General features: G+C 37.8%; 1 protein-coding gene across 1 annotated transcript; it reads right to left on the bottom strand.

Moving 5' to 3' along the window:
- Nucleotides 1-10,899: 10,899 nt before the first annotated feature.
- LOC110803683 (acireductone dioxygenase 1) lies at nt 10,900-15,102 on the bottom strand. The gene is made up of 5 exons (XM_022009217.2): nt 14,836-15,102; nt 14,529-14,616; nt 14,326-14,420; nt 11,457-11,696; nt 10,900-11,283 (listed from the first exon to the last, which is right to left on the bottom strand). Exons 1-5 carry the CDS (start codon nt 14,845-14,847, stop codon nt 11,155-11,157), a joined length of 564 nt encoding a protein of 187 aa, XP_021864909.1. The 5' UTR covers nt 14,848-15,102; the 3' UTR covers nt 10,900-11,154.
- Between the last annotated feature and the right edge of the window lie 7,623 nt (nt 15,103-22,725).

Raw genomic sequence — 22,725 nt, 5'->3', positions numbered from 1 at the left:
TATAGTATACAAAACTCCAGTTGTTGTTTTTATATTTGTTATACAGGTTGCGTTATTCTATTATTGTTTTGACAGGTTTCTATATTTGGTGCAAGGCACTCTACGTATCCCTAAACAAAATTAGGATTTTCCCCCCAAAAGTGCTTTTTTGCAGCGTACATATATGTTGTACGCTGCAACAAGGGAAAAAAATTTCGCAAAAATTCAGACTTGTTGCAGCGTACAAATAAATGTACGCTGCAAAAAATTGAGTAATTAAGACTTGTTGCAGCGTACAAATAAATGTACGCTGCAAAAAGTTGAGTCTTTTGCAGCGTACATATATATGTACGCTGTAACAAGTCCAAAATTTTGCCAAATTTTTGGCACTTGTTGCAGCGTACATCTAAAAGCCCGCTGCAACAAATCACTTTTTGCAGCGAACATTGTACGCTGCAACAAGTTCAGACTTGTTGCAGGCCCCCCAGTTGCAGCATACGATGTACGCTGCAACAGGGGTCTAAAAGCCCGCTGCAATAAGGGTTTTTTCTACTAGTGATCCCTTGCTAAGAATCTACGGCCTCAATACTCTCTCTCACGAATAAAAATAATATATTATAGTATTTGCAAAATGGAAACAGTCACATTCTGAAAATCATTCCCCCATAGTCGCACAACCCCCAAAGTGGACCTAAGGTGTCAATACCATTAGCAAGAATTAATGGCCTCAAGGCTTATGATCACATTGGGTCACGACTATCATAGTCCTCTCGAGCCACTCGCTCCTTGAAATACTACTAAGTACGGACTAAAATATTTTCCATGAATGCAACATGACGAACCATGAAAATACCCAAATCGGCATACCATAAGGCTACCATTGGGGTAAAGCAATACACACTAAGAGGGAAGCCGCACTAATGATTCTAGTCTTGCAAAAATAAAAATTCGATCTCCCCAACTAACTACCTTGCCAACATTAAGCAAAATGGAGCATGACGAATGAACACCCCAGGGTTAAAATCTAAAGTGTCAACCAACGAAAGTTATGGTCCAATTAGCCTAAGTCTGAGAGTCGCTTGGTCAAGTATTGTAGGCTTACGCCACGTCATTATTTTGAGTCTAGGCCACCTCCTTGTACTCATACACGGGTTATAATCAGAAAGATTAATGAAAGTTCGAGTCTAAATCACAATTTCCAATTAAACCCCAGAAACTGGAGTCTGAAAAGAAACAAAAAAATTATTTTCGATGTAATTCTTTCGTTAAATTTCAATGAAGTAAAAACGACATTTTGAATCTACGCTATTTGCACATTTTAAGAAACGACTAAATACGCTTGCAAAGTGAGACGATTTAAAGGTCCACCCTAGGCCTGCTAAAATTAAAGGTCCACCCTAGGCCCGCTAAAATTAAAGGTCCACTAAAGGCCTACTAAACGAGGCTCACTCAGTCTCGCCTCGTGACTAAAAGACCACAACCATCTACCTTTTAGCCTAAATTAAAAATTGAAGGATTTATGTTGGGGAGAAATCCCAAGCAAAAAGAAAGAAAAAATAGAAAGAGAAAAGGGAGAGCGAAAAGAGCGAGCCATGAAATACTTAGCCCGTACCTCCCAAAGTGCGAAATTTACCCAAGTAAACGAAGGAAAAGAATTGAGTTAACCAATCCAAATCATAAAGTTCTACGATGTCTACCATTTCCAATCCTTATGTTCTTAGACGCCTTCGCTCTGGGGCCCCTGCTCAGCTCATTTAACCCATCCATATTCTCATTGCCATAACCCAAGAAACCATTACCTCGACTCTTGGTCCTGAACTTGTCGTCAACTACAAACCACGTAGGGCCATTGACACGTGCGTCATACCCATTATTTCCAAAACCTGCTCTTACACCACCATTAGTATAATGGCCATATAATTTATTTGGATACATCCTTGAGCCGTCCCCATACTACTCATTGGCCTAGGTTGATGTAAACTCATGACACTAGCACGAGACTGCAAATTGTGAGTCCTAGCAGATGTAATCCTCATGCTTGACTAATACTTATACAAATTATCCTATCGCATTCAACCCATCTTTCAAATCGTCTTGAGTCACGAATAAAAAAAAGAAGACAAATGAAAAGTACAAAAAAAAAATAATAATAATAAAAGCAAACTTTGCAAAGCGCCTTCAAAAGTTCGTCTAAAAAGAAAAAGAAGCATTTAGCGCACCAAAAAAGATTCGCCCAGAAATCATTGTCAGCGCCCAAAGCTGGGCGCCGAAATCTTTAACGCCCCAGCCTGGGCGCTGATTCTCTCTGCCTGCCAAATTTTGTCCAGAAGTGCTCGTCATTTTATCCGCACATGCACGGAAAAATAACGAACACTTGGAGGGGTACAACACGTATTCAGATATACGTACCACCAAAAAAATACATGTACTCAAAAAAATATAAAACAAATTTTTGGCAGCAGATTAAAATAATAATAATCTTCACTTATTCTACCGTTTCAAATAATATGTTTCCACCTCATAACGTACTTGTTTAAAATCGGCATTCTAAGAAACCATTTTCTGGCTAAGAACTACGCAAGACCTGATTCCAAATTAAATCTATTTAAGGCGGATATGTAGGCAATCCATGATTCAGTCCAACCAATTTGCAAAAATATTAAAGCCTATAGAAAAACAAGAATAAAAAATAGAAGTCCCTTATTGAAATTTAATTACTTGCAACCCAAGTCGAAAGAAAAATTTAAGTCAAAGGAAGAATCCAAGTCATCAAGATGCCAAAACGAGCACACATCGAAAAATAATAAGGGCACGTACCCTTGCCAGAAGGAGCACTCACACCCCTAGGCACTTAGCCAAGACTCAAAAGATCGCTTTGCCTCAATTGAATGGGGGCTAGCGCAAGCGTCCATGACCTCTAAAGTACTCGACTTGACCCTCCCTAAAGTGAACTAACTCACTTAAAGACCTTCTTTCACCACTAGACATAGTCGTTCGCTTAAAGACCTTCTTTCACCACTAGACACAGTCATAATCGCCAACAAGTAGTAAAGGCAGTAAGCTTGCAATAAAGAGGATTATTCTACGGCATCGCCCCACCGTTCCTTCAAACTCAGGGCACCCGTTCATGGTAATTCAAATGCTTGCGAATCCCCTTTGAAACAAAACAGACATTGTCAATAGGATTTGGCACTTAACCAAGGCTCACCCTACTCAGACATATGACACGGGCATCTAAAATTGAAATCTGAAAGCATCATTAATGGGAAGACATAATAGCAACTGGGGGCTAAAAGATTGAAATGAAAGAACTAGGGAAAGAAATAAGTATACCTTGACCTTTTGTACAGACCTACACCAAGTAAATCTAAGTCAATTTGAAATTGGTTTATATTCCCGCAATTCTGGAAAAGATGGCCCTAAAAGCCCAAAACATGTGCCAAACGGGCACAAGTATATCTTGACGCCTGCACCTTGGCTTCCAGCAAATCCTTAGACAGCATTCCAAAAATCGTAACAGTATTTTGATTCACTCATGTAATCCTGTACGAACCCTTCTATAAGTCAACTTACTTAGGACACCTCGGATTGTACACAGTAGGATTCGGATTTTAAGTAATTTTCAAATAATTTTCAAAGACTTTTTCGAACATAATAAAGTGTCGTTGGTTTAAGCTAAGTATGCGTTTATCTCAATGTTGCAAGTGAGTCGAAAGATTTCCAAACATGGTTATGGGTAAAGAAAGGCACCTAGCTTTTGGTCAAGGCACACCTCAACATGTGACTACCTTGACCATGGCAATGTCGCACAATACGACATTTACAAGGGAAGTAGCAAATCACTACTCAAACATACCTCGCACTAAACGAGTCTGGTTCAAACTATTCATGATCCATGTCACCATGAATGCATAAAGGCGTATGCAAAGCATCATAGCACCAAGCCCATCCCGTAGCTACAGTTGGAGGCTTGAGAAAAACACTCTAAAAATGCTCGAAATAACGATTTTATCGCAAATTCTCGACGCTAATGCTATACATATGTCATAGGGGCACAATCCTAAGCTTTAATCGCGTAAAACGAACCTTAGAATGGCTACAACCCCTCCCAAATTCTAAGCGCTACTTAGAATATATAAAGTCACCCCACTAACAAGGGTAACTGAAAATCGCGAGCCACCAAAACTCCGATCAAACTACTACACATAACGCTCGCCCTACAAGCGCCCGTTACACAGCCTACGCCGTTCCAAAGTAAAAGCGAAAAGAATCAAGGATAAATAAAAAAGGGAACATCTATGAATCCTCGCATCGAACGAAGTAATAAGCCGTGCACACCCACGCAGAAGGTGCTACACTTGTTCGAACACCTGAACGAGGCATGATGAAGTACTCCAATGCAAAAATAATAATGATATCCCAACGCCTGGAGGAATGTTCTAAGACACGCTGTTAGGCCACACAAGCCTACGTCGCACCATAAGTTCAACCATCCCACGGTACAAGTCTAAAAAAAAGAGAGTAAGGCATATTGCACTAATGTAGGCACGACCAAGAGCATGTGTAAAAGAGGCAAAAAACTACTTATCGCCCAAATTCAAAATGCAAGCCACACGACTTCTACATTAAGGATTAAAGGTAGCAAAACATTACCTACCACGGAAGGGATAGCTCGCACCTACACGAGCGGAACCCCAAGGCATCTTTCTCAAAAGAACCTACAAAATCGTACGCCAAAAGGAAGCATCCCGACATGCATACTTGGGGGCTCCAAGCTACGAAACAACCATAGCAAAATAAAAAAAATCTCGAAGCAAATGTTTGAACAATCGAAAGGACACGACATTTGAGCCCACCTCGTGAATGGGCCTGAACCCTATCAAACTCCTAAGCAAACTATTCAAAATCAGTCGTTGCTCAAAAAAAAAAAACTAAAAAAATATATGATTCAAGCAAACTGATTAATGGACCGCACACAACGGCCATTCTATGAACGCTCGTTCGCACATACATATCATCTTTTCTAAGTATCGAACATTTACGAACGCGTTCAAAAGAAAAAAAGAGAACGAACGAACAAGAGGCCAACTGTGTCATCAAGAACTCTCGCCAGAAATTATTTTCAGCGCCCAGCGCTGGGCGCCAAAATCTTTAACGCCCAGGCTTGGGCGCCGAAAATGATCCCAGACCCAAAAAACCAGCTCTGACTTCTATAGGGCCCTGCCATATTCATTCAACTCGAAAATTGCCGATTTCTTTACTGAAAGTCGCACCTCACGGCTTTGTTAAGAGTAGCACACCACTACAAAGATCGCTCGCACTTAAGAGCACGATCCCAAACACGATCAAGGACATTACAGAATGCGTATCCCCAAGGAACCTCTTTGACAAGAAATGATCGTCAAGCACGAGTGCTTGGGGGCTCGAAGGAAAATATATATTATGCAAAGTTAAAACAATATTCCCAGACTATGCTGTACGAAGTCCCATGTTTGGATGTCTCAAAAAAAATAAAACCGGTTTACGACCTCAAGACAAAGGTCGCCGTTGATACTTATAATAGTCCCCTAATCAAGGACCTAAGTAGTGGCAAAATTGAGCCGTAAAAACTAGCTCAAAACCATGAAAGATGATGACCACGAGACAATGGTCCGTCTAAGCACGTTGTCGACCCACATTCAGGTTGCAACTAAATCCGAGCATCCCTCGAAAGAAAATAAATTCTTCAAAAAACAAAAACAGGCTCGCCCACCTTCAGTGGGAGGGGTCTGCGTCACTAACCGCGCAGGTCCTTAGTCGCTGCAGCAATAACTTTTTCTCGTTTTCCGTCTTTTCCAAAAAAGAACGATGTGAGTAGTTTTCCCTTTTTCCAAAAATTAAAGGATTGGTTTTCCGTTTTTTCCAAAAAAAAGCGATGTGAGTAGCTTTCCCTTTCTTTAAAGGATTGGTTTTCCGTTTTTCCAAAAAAAGCGATGTGAGTAGCTTTCCCTTTTTTTTAAAGGATTGGTTTTCCGTTTTTTCCAAAAAAGCGATGTGAGTAGCTTTCCCTTTGTTAAGGATTGGTTTTCCGTTTTTCCAAAACAAGCGATGTGAGTAGCTTTCCCTTTTTTTAAAGGATTCGTTTTCCGTTTTTCCAAAAAGAACGATGTGAGTAGTTTTCCTTTTTTCCAAAAATTAAAGGATTGGTTTTCCGTTTTTCCAAAAAAGAACGATGTGAGTAGTTTTCCTTTTTTTTCCAAAAATTAAAGGATTGGTTTTCCGTTTTTCCAAAAAAGAACGATGTGCTGGATTTTCCTTCGTTTTACGTCCCATGAAAACAAGGGGGTTTTCTCGTTTAGCTAACCCTGAAAATGAGAATCTTTAAAAACATTTTTACCTCGTGATTGGGCTTGGCCAGGCCCAATTACACTTTATAGCTTTGATTTCGAAAACATCTGTAGCTACTCCCAATGACAAAGTGAGGGAGTTTCTACGCATCTTTAGATACTTCCAATGACAAAGTGAGGGAGTTTCTATACTATCAGTTGACAAATCCCAATGACACGTGAGGGATATGTCGACACTTCAAGTGATGACCCTTAAGTCAAATGTTATCACTCGGGGGCTCGTGAGACCCTCGCAAAACAGGTCACATACACCATGGCTTGTGTGACGCACTCCGTCCAGTACTTTGACCATCGTCTCATCCCGAGACTCAGTCAAAGTGGGGGCTAACTGTAGACACCTACTTTTGTCCCCATTCCCTAAAGGGAAGGTTCGATGATGAGAACGTAAATCTCCACTTGACAACGCATCTCCAATAAAATAACGAATCTCAATTACCCTTTTCATTTCACCTGAAACCTGCTATTTATAGAAACCTGCCATTTATGGAAACCTGCTAAAAATAGTAACTGCCGTAATGGGTAGTTGTTAAAAGTGGCAAATCATAAAAGATAGAAACCTGTCAGAATTAGGTGTTGCACTCCAACATAAATCCTAAATGAGATAGAAATTGCGAGAAGAATCCTGTTCCTAATACGATTCGAAAATAAGAGTTACGTATTAATTAAAATCCTAACGAGTCTAGAGTTCGTAACGGGCCCAGACGCATCCCGTCATAAAATTAATACGCACTAAAAGACTCGATTAAGTCTCATACACTCCGTATTCTAAGAGTCCGAATCTGACAAAGAAACGGCCCAAACATCAATTTCAACGCCCAGCCCTGGGCGCTGAAATTGCCTGGATCCTATTTTCAACGCCCAGAGCTGGGCGCCGAAATCTTTGACGCCCAGCCCTGGGCGCTGAAAATACCTGGGACGTGTTCTTTCCTAATTCCTCGTGGATTAGAGTTCTACAATTTTATCTTTCCACGAACTCTTTTCTATAAATAGGGCCCTAAGTTCGACGTGAAAAGAACAACACACAATTCATATTCTGAGTATTGACTCCAACCCCTAAGCCTAAGCCTCACGCTGCAAAATTGATCCCGCGTTCTGTCGCAATCGATCCAAAAATCGAACAGAACGTATCCTGTCCCTTGTAGCTGAAGAATTAAGCTCGGAAACTTGAGATTCGTTAAATAAAAGGAGAAATAGCAAAGCCAAGGTGGTTAGTTTTCTGAGAACCGTGACGCACCTCTCAAGGGTGCGTCGTAATGTGTCCCTTCGCATGATTTAATTGCTTTCCTTGCCCTTTTATAAAACTGTTAAACTATTAAGTCTGATTGTTCTATCACGCCTAATAAAGATAATATTTTGGGAAATTGAACTATCATGCTAGGTCCCTTAAATCAATCTAAACAAGATAATCACGATCGATCTAGTATTATGTGCTGCATATTGCTAAAATCAATTCAGATTAGTTTAATAGTTAACGCATGTCCCTTCAATTATTTATGCTGAGCTAGTAAGGATATCCTGCCTCTGGAGTTATCGAAGAGCGAGTACTCCTCTCGGTAGTTACAGTCCCCCGAACCCTCAATCTCTACCTTGCGGGTGTACATTGAGAGATCCCCACACCAGGGATCACAAGGGAACCTATGGCCGTCGTGGTCAAACATAATTGCACTCCCTTTATGTCACGATAACCGGGTTTTGTCAGTTTTTCTCATTGTCGTTAAAAACTGAATGACGACTCCTATATTACTTGTCAATTGGGTGTAAACTCACAGGAAATACAATTACACTTGATTTGACAAAAAGAAACGTCACGCCCACGAGGGACGAGGTCACGCATTAGCCTCGTGCTTTTTCGACCCCCTCACACCACCGGAAAATGAATTCAGGTCCCTATTCAAAACAAAAAAAAATTGATTTTAGAACTTCACAACTTTTTTTATATAAAGTCCTTTGTCAATTTTTTGACTTTAAAAAGTCATTTATGACCAAAAAAAATCCTAATTATTAATAATGATTTTTTTCCCTTCTGAGTGGCCTCTTTTACTATTTTGAGAAGTTTTGTAATTTTTTTTAGTATGCCTCTAATTCCGAGAACCTATATGTATTTCGGTACCTAATTATTTTGTAAGATAAAATTATATCTAGCGTACTTCCGTTTGTAGTCATGTGAAAGGCTTCTCGCGTGATCCAGCAGCTTGTGTTATCGTGTATATTGCGCTCAAAATTGTTTAAATGTTTGTTTTTTTTTCTTTTTTTCCATAAGGTAGTCACACATGCTTGATACTTTAGAGTTGTATGATAATGGTTGATTTTGTATGTCTAAATTTCTAATATATGATGGCATTAGATTATGGAGTAGTTTCTTGATTGAGAGTTATATTCACCTAGAACATATTAAATGCACCCGGGTGCACCGTGCACCCTCTTACATTTTCTCCTCACATGTGAGGAGAAATATATAATAGGGACTATCAATGGGCATAAAAATTTATTATTACCAATGGGCATAAAAAATTATTATTACCAATGGGCATAATATGATAATAAATATAAATAATATCGAGAAAATGTAATAGGGAGTTGGGACTACCATTCATCGATATTATTTAAATTTATTATTAAATTAAAAAGTTATAATAATACAGAAATAAAATCATATCGTAAAGGAAAAAACAATATTGATTCAGCTTTTCTCCGACAATATATTATGTAGTAACATTTATTGATGAGCAGTCAAGATTGGCCGGAGCAGTTGATTAACCGAGAAAGATTGCAGGTTCAGATTGAAGAATAACAAATGTTATCGCTTAGTCTGATAGTTTAATACTTTTCAGTTGTACAATTGTAAATAGATCCCCTAATTAATGAGTTGTAATAGTTTGAGTTTTGTAAGCTTTATCACCTGACAATGTGGTCAAGTATGGCAGTGATACCTTCGACCATGCCTGCCGATGGCTTTATGTATCACGACCAATAGCTGGTCAATAGCACAGAGCCATCGAAAATACAAGGGCCCATTTTCGCAACCCAATATGCATATTAAAAAAAAAGGCTTAATGCTGCTTCAAATTAATGCTTGTTCAACGTTGGTATTCATCTCTCCATATAGCATTAATTTGAAAAAGGTACTACTACTTCGGCAATTCATACCTTTATTAAGATAGGTTTGGATCATCATTCAATCCTGCATCAACATCATTCACCTTATTTAAGGTTTCTCCATCCTCCAGAATTGGATCCAATCTACTCTCCAGGGTTCTCTAGGATAATCTTAACTGGTATCGAAGATCAAGATCCCACTACTATAATTGCGATTGATGGGTCTTGGTTTAAGAACTCAAAGAATGCATGTATGGGCTGGTTTTTGGATAGGCAACATGTTCCGAGTGACCGGATTTTAGGGGGCGCCTAATCAGGTTCAGCGATTTTAGCACTCCACGCTGAGGTTTTAGCTTGTCTTTTGAGTTTACGTTGGGCGTCTCAAGCCGGGTTGGGGTAGGGTTACAATTTTTACGGACTCCCAAAGATTGGTTGGATTACTAAGATCAATGGAGGGGAATGATATCCAACTCTTCTGGAAGCTCGCAGAAATTCGAAGGATTGGAAATACAATTCTCTGGTGTTGCATTAATAAGGTAGATAGGCAGCGAGTTCATCAGGTGCACAAGCTGGCGACGATATCTTCTACTTTACTTTTGTCATTTTGTAATTTTCCTTAGTTTGCTTGTTTTAGCTTATGTAAAAAAAATTGAAAAAGGAACGCATTAATTTGGGGAGATGAACTTCCCAAAAAAAAAAAGTTAATGTTGCGCCAAATTAATGCTTGTTCAATGCTGGTATTCACCTCCCCATAAAGAATTAATTTGAAAAAGGAACACATTAATTTGGTAAGAATTAAAAAAAATCCCTTGTTCAACGCTCATATTAATATCCCCAGAGGCAGGGAACAATTTCGTGTTTACATAACGCTCCTCGAATTATCTAATTAATAATAAGATCATGGAGTGGGCGGGAAAGGAATCGCTATTTCCGGCTTCACCTCAGGTTTCTCGCCCATCACTTTTGACCCCGCCGTACTTCGCCTTGTAAATGCTAGTGCTGCCGCAGTTGTCGATGGCGACGAAGGATCTAAAATGGTGCTCTCTCTCTCTCTCTCTCTCTCTCTCTCTCGCATTCTTCTGCAATTCATCTTCTCTCTGTTGAGGCTTGATTCTCTCTCGTCACCGTCCTCCTCTTTGTTTTTTCCCGAAATCCTTCATATCGTCGTTGTCGTCATCTTGGTACAAGTTCAGCAAAATCGAAAACCTTTGAATCTTTCTTGTTCGACACCATGGGAGAAATCTTAGGATTTCCTGATTTGAGCAGAGAATTTTTGAGGAGAGAGAGGAGGTAAAGGAGAGGCCACTTTAACATCGTGGTAGCCATGAATGAGAACTCAAACGGCGCCGAGGAAAGCGGCATGTTTGAGGAGAGAGAGGGGCAAAGAGTTTGAGGGGGAGAGAGAATCAAATCTTGTTTGACGACATAGAAATAAAAATGAAAAAAGAGAAATAAATATATGTTTTTTTTAAAAAAAAGCGTTGATGACGTCATGCGTGACAACATTGCGCTTTTATGTATTAGACCGGCTTATATAAAAGTTGTTAACATTTTTACACCTACTATTTCCTGCTATGCATTACAAGCAGCCGCAGCGTAGCATATCAAGGTTCACAGGCCACAAAATATATTACTTCGTATTAAGATACCCAAGACAGCCAAGAGCAGCAACCACAATGTATGGCTCGAATGACTAGTGAGCTGAAACAGGAACTCTCATTTTCTCTGCCAAATTCTTTACGTACTTCTTTCTAACCGGATGATCCTCCTGTGGCCGATTAAATGGTGTCCACACTGGTTCTCCTATGAAAAGCCGCATCAGCTGCATGTTGGTTATGAACGTATCGTTATTTCAGTTACCAATTATGTTCATAACCCTTCAGTGGTAACAAAGAAATATAGGTAAAAAACCTTCAAATCTAAGAAGAGGATTGCAAAGCTCAACAGTGGTAAACTAAACTGTCTCACATAATACTACTACTGTATTATACTTGCCTTCACATAATTAGAGGTGTCAAGGGTGAAACGGTGGTAAATTCCAGCTGGCAGTATGATCATATCACCCTCTTTGAGCCAGATCCGAATCCAGCGGTCTGCCTTGTCTCGCACATCAAAGTAGCCACTTCCTTCTAAGCAGTAGCGTATTTCTTCATCTCCATGTATGTGTTCTGTGAAGAAGACCTTCAGCTTCTGCTCATAATTCTCCACCTTTTCAGGACACAAATCAAGAATATCCTGCACATCAGAAGTACATCGTATGAGCTCCTAACCTCTACACAGAAAACATCCCACAACTTTACCGAGAAAAACACAAGAACGAGGACATAGCTTAAACTTTTGCCAACTGTGCGTGCTTATATTTTGTAGGATAAGAGCCAGAAAAAAATGAACTCCAATATAATATTTTGAATCTCTAAACAATATCAGTATTCAACATCATCCTAACCTCGGAAAGACAAAACATCCCGCAACTTAATAGAGAAAACACAAGAATGAGGACGTCTCAAGTCCTTTTTAGTCAGCACATTTAAATTTTGTAAGATGCCAAATTGAGGATTTCCGAAAGAAAATCACAATCAGGGATAAGAGCCAAAATAAATTAAATTTCCACATAATTTTTTGAATCTCTGGTATTGTCTCTCACCTATGTTACTCAGACACGGGTGTCGGTGTCGTGTCCGACAAGGTGTCGGAGTATCTGACACTCCGATCCAAATATTTGCAGACACTCCGACACGGTCAAAGGAGTGTCTTGACCTTTTTTTTAGACACGGTTCGCTTGCAAGTGTCGGAAAAAAAATCGACACTTTTAATAAAAACTACAAAAATAGTGTTAAATAATATAATTATATAAAAAAAAATGAAAATAAAAATATTAATTAAGTTTAAGTTAAAATTCTAAAGCAGGATAAAATCTATCCTAAAGAGTTTAAAAGTACAAAGAATTGAAAAAGTAAGAAACAAATGAAAAAAAAAGAAAATGCTAACTTTTTGTAAAGTTATCAGTGAGCACGTGGGTTTGTTCCCCACTTCCCATCTTTTCCTTTCTTTTATTTATTACGAAGTATACGGGTAGGCCTAGGGTATTTTGAAAAAGGGTAAAAAAAAAGAATAAGTTTGGAAAGTCCAGTCCACCACTCAGTCACTCACCATCACCAACAACGCATAACTCAGCATAAGGCAGAAAAATGACCGGAAGGAAACGAAGACAACCATGGAAGACTCTCAAACAGTCAATTATCGGTGAAAATCAGAATCAAAGAGTGCAATCTAGGCGTTTTTTCTTCAACAACAAAAGCCCCAACATAATTGTTCTTCTCTCGCTTCTCCCCACCTTCAATTTCTAGATCTAGGGTTTCGAATTTTTCTTTCTACTCCCGATTTCGACACTTCAAATTGGACTCTTTTCCGACACTGGTGTCGACACCTCCCCAGGCACGTGTCGAGTGTCGTGTCGCGGATCGGGTCGTGTCGACACCGACACCCACCGTCAAATGGAGTGTCGGAGTAACATAGTCTCTCACCCTCGAGAATATAGTTTCTTACGGACTAATTATGAAACAACGTCAGTCTGCCAAGGCTAGTTTTTTTCCTCAGCTGCTGTAGTCAAGTCTGCCACTCTGTCCTGTCCAGCATATGTCAACTCCGAGCCAAGTGCTTTAGAATAAACAAAGGCTCCCCATGAAGATAGCTTGCAATTACAGAGTTCCCATGAGGTATGCTACCATTCCACAACTGGTATTACCGTGTTACAATTTGTGCAGCCTAGTTTATCAAGACTTCTAAAGAAATAAAGGCTCAAGTATAGCACCATAAGCAATTTTGAGAAGAAACGAAACCAGAGAGACTCATTTTGAGGAGAATAGAATTTCGAATATGATGGTTAACACTTCAGAGTATCATCAAGCTCATCCAATCAGAGGGCAAGGTAGTAAAACCACTAAATCATAGAACTCGAATCAGCAGATTACTAGGTGAGGTTTAAGATTAGAACTCCACCCTGCTAATCTGCTACGAGAGAGACCGTCTCTCCTTTTCCCCATTATATTAATTTTCTATAATATAATGGTGTTTCTTCTGCAGTTGTTTTCAGTTTTGGTGTTAATTCAGCTGCAAAAGATATCTGTTCTGGAAAAAATGAAACCTTGAAAAGGTGTCTTCTTTCCTTCAATAAAAAATCAAAGAAACCCGATAACTTACAAGATTAAAGTAAAGTGCATCAACTCATTGTTGGGCAAGATGCCTGATTAACCATAACTAAGCTTACTATTCCAGCAAACAATCAATATAAAGATATATTTTTAGGCGGCAATTTCAGACCCCGTTAGCTAAGACCCAGGGACAACAGACTACGATACCAGATGATATCAACATCAGAGATGGACATCCAGCAACATATACGAAATTCATAATGCTTGTCAAAGATTTACATTTAAAACCGACCAGAACCATGAACTACAGAGTAGTGCAAACTGTATTTCAAACGAATTTCAGGATCAAAAGGTATCTACTCCGGATTGATCCTCATAAATATACCATTACAAATGTAAGTTCCTTAAGTCAATACATAACATTAAACTAAACCTTTAAAATTTCCCTCTCAAGCATCCAAATCATTTGCACATACTTTCCTCACTTGCAACCACATGATTTAGCAAATAATAAACGTATATTTTAATTGGAATTACTTTTCTTTATATTACTCATATCAATCAACTCAATTTCATTTTGACTGTCCCATAAATATGTTGGAATTTCACAATGCTTAATTAAAAAAGCAACAACAAAAAAAAGATTGAACCCATTACTCCAGTTTATGCTGGAAAGGAAAATTATTCATGTTTCAATAAAATTGAAAACTTACCATGTAGTTGTAACCCCTCTCATTCCTAATCTTCTCCAGTTCGGGGTCATTTTCATAGTCTTTAGCATTCAATTTCCAGTGTAAAACTCCAATCTCTTCAATAAGAACAACAACAACAAAAATCATCCCCATCATAAATATTAACACTCAATTCCCAGAAAAGAAGAAAAATTGAATAATAAAAACAAAGAGAATTGATAAACCAGAGAGAGTGTCAAGGGAGACAAATTCTTTAGGGTTTCGATGATGCGGAAGCCTTGGATCCTCATTGCTTTCATCCGTATACCAAGCCTGTTGAAGTAATAATTAATCTAATCAAATTACTTTATTAGTATGAATAAATCCGGAGTACTTGTTTGAAACTTAAAGACTTTAAGAGTAAACCAACAACGCAGGTCTCGGTGACCAAGTGGCTTCAGTCTGGCAGCGAATCGGGGTCCAGGCTTATTTCGGATCAGAAATGTTGATAAAAGGGAAAGGAATGTTAATTTGATGATAAAGAAAACTTACCTCGATTGCCATGGCTTAAGGAAAGTTTTTTAATGGTAGGTTGCAGAATGGGGTAGTTTGATACGGAGTATTTATTTATGATTAATTTAATCCACCGAAAAAATATTCCTATAAACAATGAACGGCATGAAGTGTTAAGAAACTGTGTGGTGAATGAGGTGCTTCTAGTTTCTACGTTTAAAAAATCTGGTGAGAAAGCTTTCTCAAACTTTGTGGAGGCCATGGGTTTCTCAAAGTTAAAATTTGTTTGTTTGTTTGTATGAGAGTGATGAAGAAGACATAAATTCCTTCTCAAAAATGTTTGAGACGAAATGTATAAAAACGAAATATTTCCTTTCATATTTTTCTCTAATTAAAAAATCAAGACGAATTTCGACTAAGTTTTATTTTTGGGAAATTCTCTATGGTAGCATTGTATTTTTGCAAATTTTTAATGGTAACAAAATTTTTACCTCTTTCTCTAAAATAGCATTAATAATATGTTTTTTCTCTAATCTAACATTTTTTTAATAATTTCCAGAAAATTAATCTAATTTGGTTAACTCATTACCTCCAAAATTCTGGGAAACAACCAACAATTCGATGTTCCCCTTTACGCTCTTCGTCTTTTCCTCAGTTCCTCTCATCCCCTCCATCTCCTTTATTGGACTTTATCTTCTTCTGAGTTTTCTTCTTCGTTCAATGAAAACAAATGTGGTAAAAAAAATTAGACTCGTTAGTTCAACTTGCCTAGTCTCTTCTGAGTCCCCCATCATCCATTCACAGGTTTCTTCTTCTAAATCCCCTTGACCCCTTTCATGGATTCTTTTTCAAATACAAATTTCTATATTGAATTATATTCCGTATCTATTTTTTGGTTACATAATTTAGTTGCATAAAATAATCAATTACGTACGAGCTTCAGATTTTTACCAAAAATTGATTAAACCTATTTTCGATTGGTATAGTACAAGCTTCAGATGTAGTCCATCTCATCGGCTTTAAGCTTCGAATTTTTCCATTGCATAATTTAGTTGCACAATTAAACCTCAAAGTTGCTGAAGATTAATATTTAGGAACTTGGAAGGGGATAGGCCGGATGACCATGGTTTTGTGAAGGACGTTCTCCGAATTTTGGGGGAGTATTTTGGTTGGGAATATTTGAAAATAGTAAAAAAATGTTATTTAGTAATTTTATTGATATTTAACCATAGTCAGTGTTATATTAGTTAGATAGATTGAAATTACTGAAATAATGTTAGATTAGAGAAAATACATATTATTAATGCTATTTTAGAGAAATGGGTAAAAGTTTTGTTACCATTGAGAATTTGCAAAAGTATAATGCTACCATAGAGAATTTCCCTTTATTTTTTTGTGTTTCCACCTTGTTCACCCTTAGGGTTAATTCAGATTTGGGGCGAGTTTTGAGTGGTTAGGTTTCAATCCCCTTTCAATTGTTGTTGCGGAAAATCGAACACGGATTCTCCCTACCAAGTTCAGCTCAAATCACCACTGAAATAACAAACAATTGGTGGATTTGGACTAGTTAGATACTCTGTAAAATTTTGCATCTCTACAAAGTGATTATTTTGCAATGGACAAACTTTAAAACTAGTTAGCAAAAGTAGGTTATACTACCTTTGTTTTTTAATGTTAGACCATTTTGGAATTCGAAAGCAATTCAATACAGGGCAACTTTTGTGTTAGACTGCCTGACAGAAAAGTTAAGGAAAATCGGCATGCGTGAGTTGACGTCAGCATTTAAAAAAATTAAAAATTAAAAAAAAAATGATTTTTTTAAACTGGCAAAAGTAGTGTAAAACATAATTAAAAGTAATAAAATCATAACTAATTGAACAAAAAAAATAGTTATGGTAGATAAACAAATAGTTACACTCTTGAGTCAACTAATTATGATTTTAACAAACTTAGTACTACTTAAAACTCGAAAAATCATAACTAAACTCATAAAATTTTACGAAGTAATTAAACTTAGAAACAACTACGGAGTAACTAAAACTCATACAATCTTAAATAAACTTAAAAACACGAAAATAAAACTCATAAAATCTTAACTAAAACTGCGAAAATCTTAACCAATACTCAAAAAATCATAACTAAAGTTTTCGAAGTCATAACTTAAACTTAGAAAATGTTAACTAAACTTATAAACACGTATAGCCTAAAACTAGGACAGTCTTAACTACAATTAAGAAATCTTAATTAAATTTTCTGAAAACATTACTAAAAGTCATAAAATTTTAAATGAACTTAGAGCAAGGGGGTCTTGTCTTAAGATTTTTTCACATGCCATGTCAGCATTTTACTATTATTAAATAAATTAAATTATAATTAAAACTCCTTAAGATTCAATCAAATTTAGATTTTCACCCTTCAAACTTGTTTAAGATTTGTATATTTATGCACCATTTATTATATTATTATAACTTAAACTAAGAACATCTTAACCAAAACTCATAAAATTATAACTAAAACTTATGAACGCGTAATTAAAACTAAAATATATTAAATAAAGCTGAGAAAATCTGAACTGAAACTCAAAAATATCATAACAAATTTTCTGAAATAATATGGACTAAGGAAGCAAATAAATTATTAGAAATTTAAGTAGTAATTGACAAATAAGCAATCTAGGTAATAATTGTCAAAATCCCTAACAACCTAGGAAATAATTCACAATTAATTAATTCTTCTGAAATCATAACTAAAACTCTGAAAGTATTGACTGAACTCGGAAACAGATAACTAAAACTCTGAAAATCTTGTCCAACAGACATAAAATCTTAACTAAAACTAAGAAACTCTTAATTAAAACTCAGAAAATATCTTAACTAAAACGAAATTATTCATAACTCAAACAAATTTAATCTTACCTAAACCAAAAAAATCACAACTAAAACTCATGAAACCTTAACTAAAATTCATAAAATCATAACTACAACTCATAAAATCTTAACTCAGACTCAAAAAATCATAGCTAAAGCTCAAAAAGTTTTAACTAAAACTCAAAAATCTTAACTAAAACTCAGAAAATCATATCTATAACACAGAAAATCTTAAATAATACGCATTAAATTATAAATGCTCAGAAAGTCTTAACTAAAACTTCAATAAAATCTCACCTAAATTCAGAAAACCATAACTATACTAGTTTTTTAACTAAAATGACTTTATGCTTAAATAACAAGAATTTTTTCTTAACTAAAAGGTAATTAATCTTAAATAAAACAAATTTAAGAACAAAATAAAATTATTCATAACTAAAAAAAATAAATCTTAACTAAAATAAATTTAATACAACTAAACCAATAATTGACTTAAATGGAGAAAAATACAACTAATCATTTTATTTGTTAACTAAATACAAAAAAAATTTAAAGAAAATGAAATTATTCTTAACTAAAACAAAAATATTCGTATATAAAATGCCATCTACGATGCTTAGAGGAGAGGGAAATGAGCTTAGGCTTAACGCAGGGGGCAGAGGAGGAGAAGGAGAAGAAAAAGGTGGAGAAAAGAGAAGAAGGGAAAGCACGAAGCAGACAGAGCGTGAAACGACACCAATATTAGTTGAAGGAAATGTGTCCTTCACCCAAAGTGCATTGGTCTAATACCAAGGTCCAGATTAATTACGATATAATTAATTCAGTAAGTTCAAGTGATCCTTATTACGCTCATAGCTTACTCTTGACTGAACCTACAAGGTTACACCAATGGCATATAAAGGATGACCAAATTAAATGAATTGAAAATTCATTTATTGACTAATCGGAAATTAAGTTTGGAAAACGTTAATATATAATAAATCGTTGGATCGTAATCGTATATCATATTGCGTATATCGTAGGCCGGGCAGTACGACATTGGACCGTCAAGTACTATACGATAAATAATGGATGTGAGGCCTTAGACGCAAATACGAGAGCCAGAAGAGCCAAGCTGGTCGTACCAAGCCTTTGGTCGGTTGGCTTGCACACTTGTTCCTAGGTTTATTAATCAAAACCTAATGCGTTTTCCACACAATATGAAGAAAATGTGTCCTTCACCCAAGGTTCTTTAGTCTAATACCAAGGTTAGGATTGATTACGAATAACTAATTTTGTAAGATCAAGTGATCGGAATAGCTAGCTGGACCAATGTTTCCGATCAGTGAGTTCTAATCCTTATTACGCTCACAATTTACTCTTGACTGGACCTACAAGGTCACACCACTGACATAAAATAGATCGCCATATTAAATGAATCAGAAATTCATTTAATGGCTTTTCGGAAAATTAGTTCGGAAAACATAATTATACGATATGATGTTGGATCGGAATCGTGTATCGTATTGCGTATATTTTTAACCTAGGTAAAACGAATGATCATATCGTACGACGTTGGATCGTATTGTACTATGCGATAAATAAATAGCCGAAAGGCATTTAGACGCAATACGAAAGAGGTGGCCCACGAGCCGAGTGCACGAGGCACTTGAGGCCCATGGGTGCGAGTGCGTGGCATCGACAACACATCAGCGCAGGCCCAAGGCCACATGGTTGTGTGTGTACACTGGACTAGCACAACAGCAACAACGACAACGCTGCTCGAGCAACATGTTTGGGCGCAGCCCAAGGCCCACTACCGTGCAGGCTTGTCCGCATATGTGTGTGTGTGTGTACATGCTGGCCGGCTAGGCCTAATGCTTAGTCGGTTGGCACACATACTTAATAGGTTATTCTAATAACCTAACACGCTATGTTTTCCTACACAACTAATCATACATAAACCATAGGCATCCTTTGAGAACCCTAATTCTCTCTGTGCCTCCAAACAGTGTTCTTCCTTAAAAAGCTACAAACCTTGAAAGAGATCTAAGCTATCAATTTCAAGGCGGATTTGCACGTGTCGGAGGACTTAGTAGAGGAACTACAATTGGAGTTCTTGATCGTGTTTGTAGACTATACTGGAGTACACGCTACTAATGTATGTTATGCTTAAACTGTACCTTATACATGGATTCTGGCATTGGGATTATTCCGCTATTATGTTGATTTGATTGACTGTAAATCCCATAAGTGGTAGAATGAGATTAATGTGTTTAAAGTATTTTTTAGCATTTATTTCATGTTTTTAATGCTGGTCGAATTTTCTTTGTTTTTTTTTTCTTTTCGAATTTTATTTTCGGATTATTGGATGAATCATGAAAATACTATATATTGTTTTCGAAAAATATCGGATTTTCGATTTTTTGACCCTGGATTGATTGGAATCGGCATTTTAAGTTGAATTAATGGGATCGGATATGTGAAATTCATCCCCAAAGTATTTTTTTCGGCGTTTTTCATGTTATTAAAACGTGAAATTTATGGACTTTAAAAATCAATTATAATATCTAATCGACTTATAATTAATTGAATTTTGTCCTACTAGTTGTTTATGATTATTATGCGGTTTTAGGATTTAATTCGTTAACAATTTTCAATTATAAACCCTAATTCAGAAAACCCTGAATTAATGATTTGTATGATCGAAAATTAATTTTACTAATTGGTTAGATATGATATTTTTTCAGGCAAGTAGGGGAATATGATTTTGATGTGGGTAAAAATACCCAGCCTGCGTGGCCCAATCACAACGTGCCACATGGCACGTCCCAGTAGGCGGAATGCCTACTTGGCAGTCACTAAGGAATGAGCAAAGAATGATGTATGGCTGGGGCAAGTGTGCAAACACCCCCCTTAAGCCCATGGCCCAATAAAGAGAATGTTATGACAAAGAAACTTGTCATGACATGATTACCTAGCCAATCATACGACAACCTTCTAGGGTTTCCCCCCAAAAGGGGAGGATATAAATACTCTCAATTCCCAAGAAAGAGACACAAGTTCCTAGATAGAGAAACACCCTTCAATTTCCTATAAAAATGATTTCTTTTTACTAAGAACTTCTTCCTAAAACCCCTAATCTTACTTAAGCATCGGAGGGAATATTCCTTCGGAAATATTCTTGTTTTGCAGGAAACGCATCCCGAGGTGAGCTGGACAAGACTCTACGTGGAACCGGATACCTCCTCGCCAGCTATTGATGCCTATGACGACACCTCTAATCCTGATGTACATCTCTTGGCTTATCGTCACCACATGTATGTCCAAGGAACTACTAAAGCAACTTGGTGCAAATACTTCCCGGCTACTTTGAAAGGTGTCGCCTCAAAATGGTTCGAGAAATTGCCTGCTGGAACAATCAACACTTATGCGGAATTAGAAATGTTATTTTCTGCAAGGTTTATGGCCTACAAAGAAGAAAAGAAGACGAGCATGCATTTAGGCCGTATACAGCAAGGAAAGGACGAGTCCTTGCGAAGCTATGTGCGACGTTTTAACTTGGAATCGGGGCAAATTCCAGATCTGCCTGATCGGGTGGCTTTTGATAACTTTTTTAGAGGGCTTAAGAAAGGCTCCTTCAAGTTCGACTTGGTGAAGAAGAGTGTGAGAACCATGGCTGATGCCCTGGATGAAGCCAAATCCTTTATCCATGCCACATAAATCTGTTCCGTCCCAAAAGAGTCAAAGGGAACTTAGACCGCAGACCACCCTCAGCGCAAGGATAAGACAGATAAAAAGACCAACCGTCCAAATGGGACGTGGGCCATTGAGAAGAAGGGGTATCAGGCTAACTCCTCACAGGGACAGAAGAGAGGGCAACCCTATGATAAAGAGAAATTTGAGTACAACACCGACCTGTACACTATACTACTGGACGTCAGCGATAGATATGAGATTGACTGTCCGTTCCCCATGAAGTCGCCGATGGAAACCCGAGACAACTCCCTTTATTGCAAGTTCCATTGTGACGTAGGCCACGATACGAAAGATTGCAAAAGTTTGCGTAGAGCTCTGATGGATTGGTCGCCAAAGGTTTTCTGAAATCGTACCTCAACACGAATACAGGGGGAAACGGGAAAAAAGTTCAATAGAAAAGTAAGTCACCGTCATACCGGCGTGATGATAATGACACGGATCCAGAATGCGTAGCAGTTATCTCATGTGGTCTAGCCGCTGGGGGCCCAACGACGAGAGGGAAAAAGGATTATGCAAGCCGGTTGGGCCAGGTAATGTTGTCAGGCAAAGCTCCAATGGATCACTTCCCAAAAGTGGAAATTTGTGAGGCTGATAGAGGAAAGATAGCCACCCCCGGCCCCATAACGATCCTTTAGTCATTGAGCTGAAAGTGGCAAACCTTAAAGTGAGACGTATCCGAGTAGACATGGGGAGTTCGTCAGATATAATCAGTACAGCATATCTGAGCCGTCTTGAGCACGACCCTAAGACGATTGAAAAGATCAATTACCCCATCATTGGATTCGGAGGCGGCATAATTCATCCCCAAGGAATCATTACTCTACCCCTCCGAGTAGGAGGCCGACATCAAAGTAGGAACTTGAACGTCCGATTTTTTATAGTGAAGGATCTCACTGCCTACAATATCATCCTGGGGCGTCCTACTCTAAATCAAACCAAGGCAGTGGTCGTCACCCATCTTATGCTTATGAAGTATGTCTGTGATAAAGGCCAAGTCGGCACTATTCATGGTGATCAGCAGCTAGATAGAGATTGTCATCTTACTACGCTGAGCCCTGAAGCCTGGGGAGGAAGCAAGTCTAATGAAGCCAAAGCTGGTTCAAAAAGAAAGCTGGACGAGACAGAGGACAAAGTCAAGAGAGAAACCTTCACCATTGCCACATCCCACATGGAGACTAGGCGGCCTAAGCCAATAGGCGGCCATTAAGAAATCATTCATGACGAAGCACGTCCCGATAGGACGGTGCCAGTGGGGGTCTCTCCTGACGATCAGCTTGGGGCACAACTGGTCACCCTCTTGAGTGAGTTTCAGGACATCTTTGCT

This window comes from Spinacia oleracea, chromosome 1, assembly GCF_020520425.1.
Source record: "Spinacia oleracea cultivar Varoflay chromosome 1, BTI_SOV_V1, whole genome shotgun sequence".
Classification (NCBI taxonomy): Eukaryota; Viridiplantae; Streptophyta; class Magnoliopsida; order Caryophyllales; family Amaranthaceae; genus Spinacia; species Spinacia oleracea.
The sequence above is the reverse complement of the archived record's forward strand: the minus strand, read 5'-3'. Positions and strand labels throughout refer to the sequence as shown.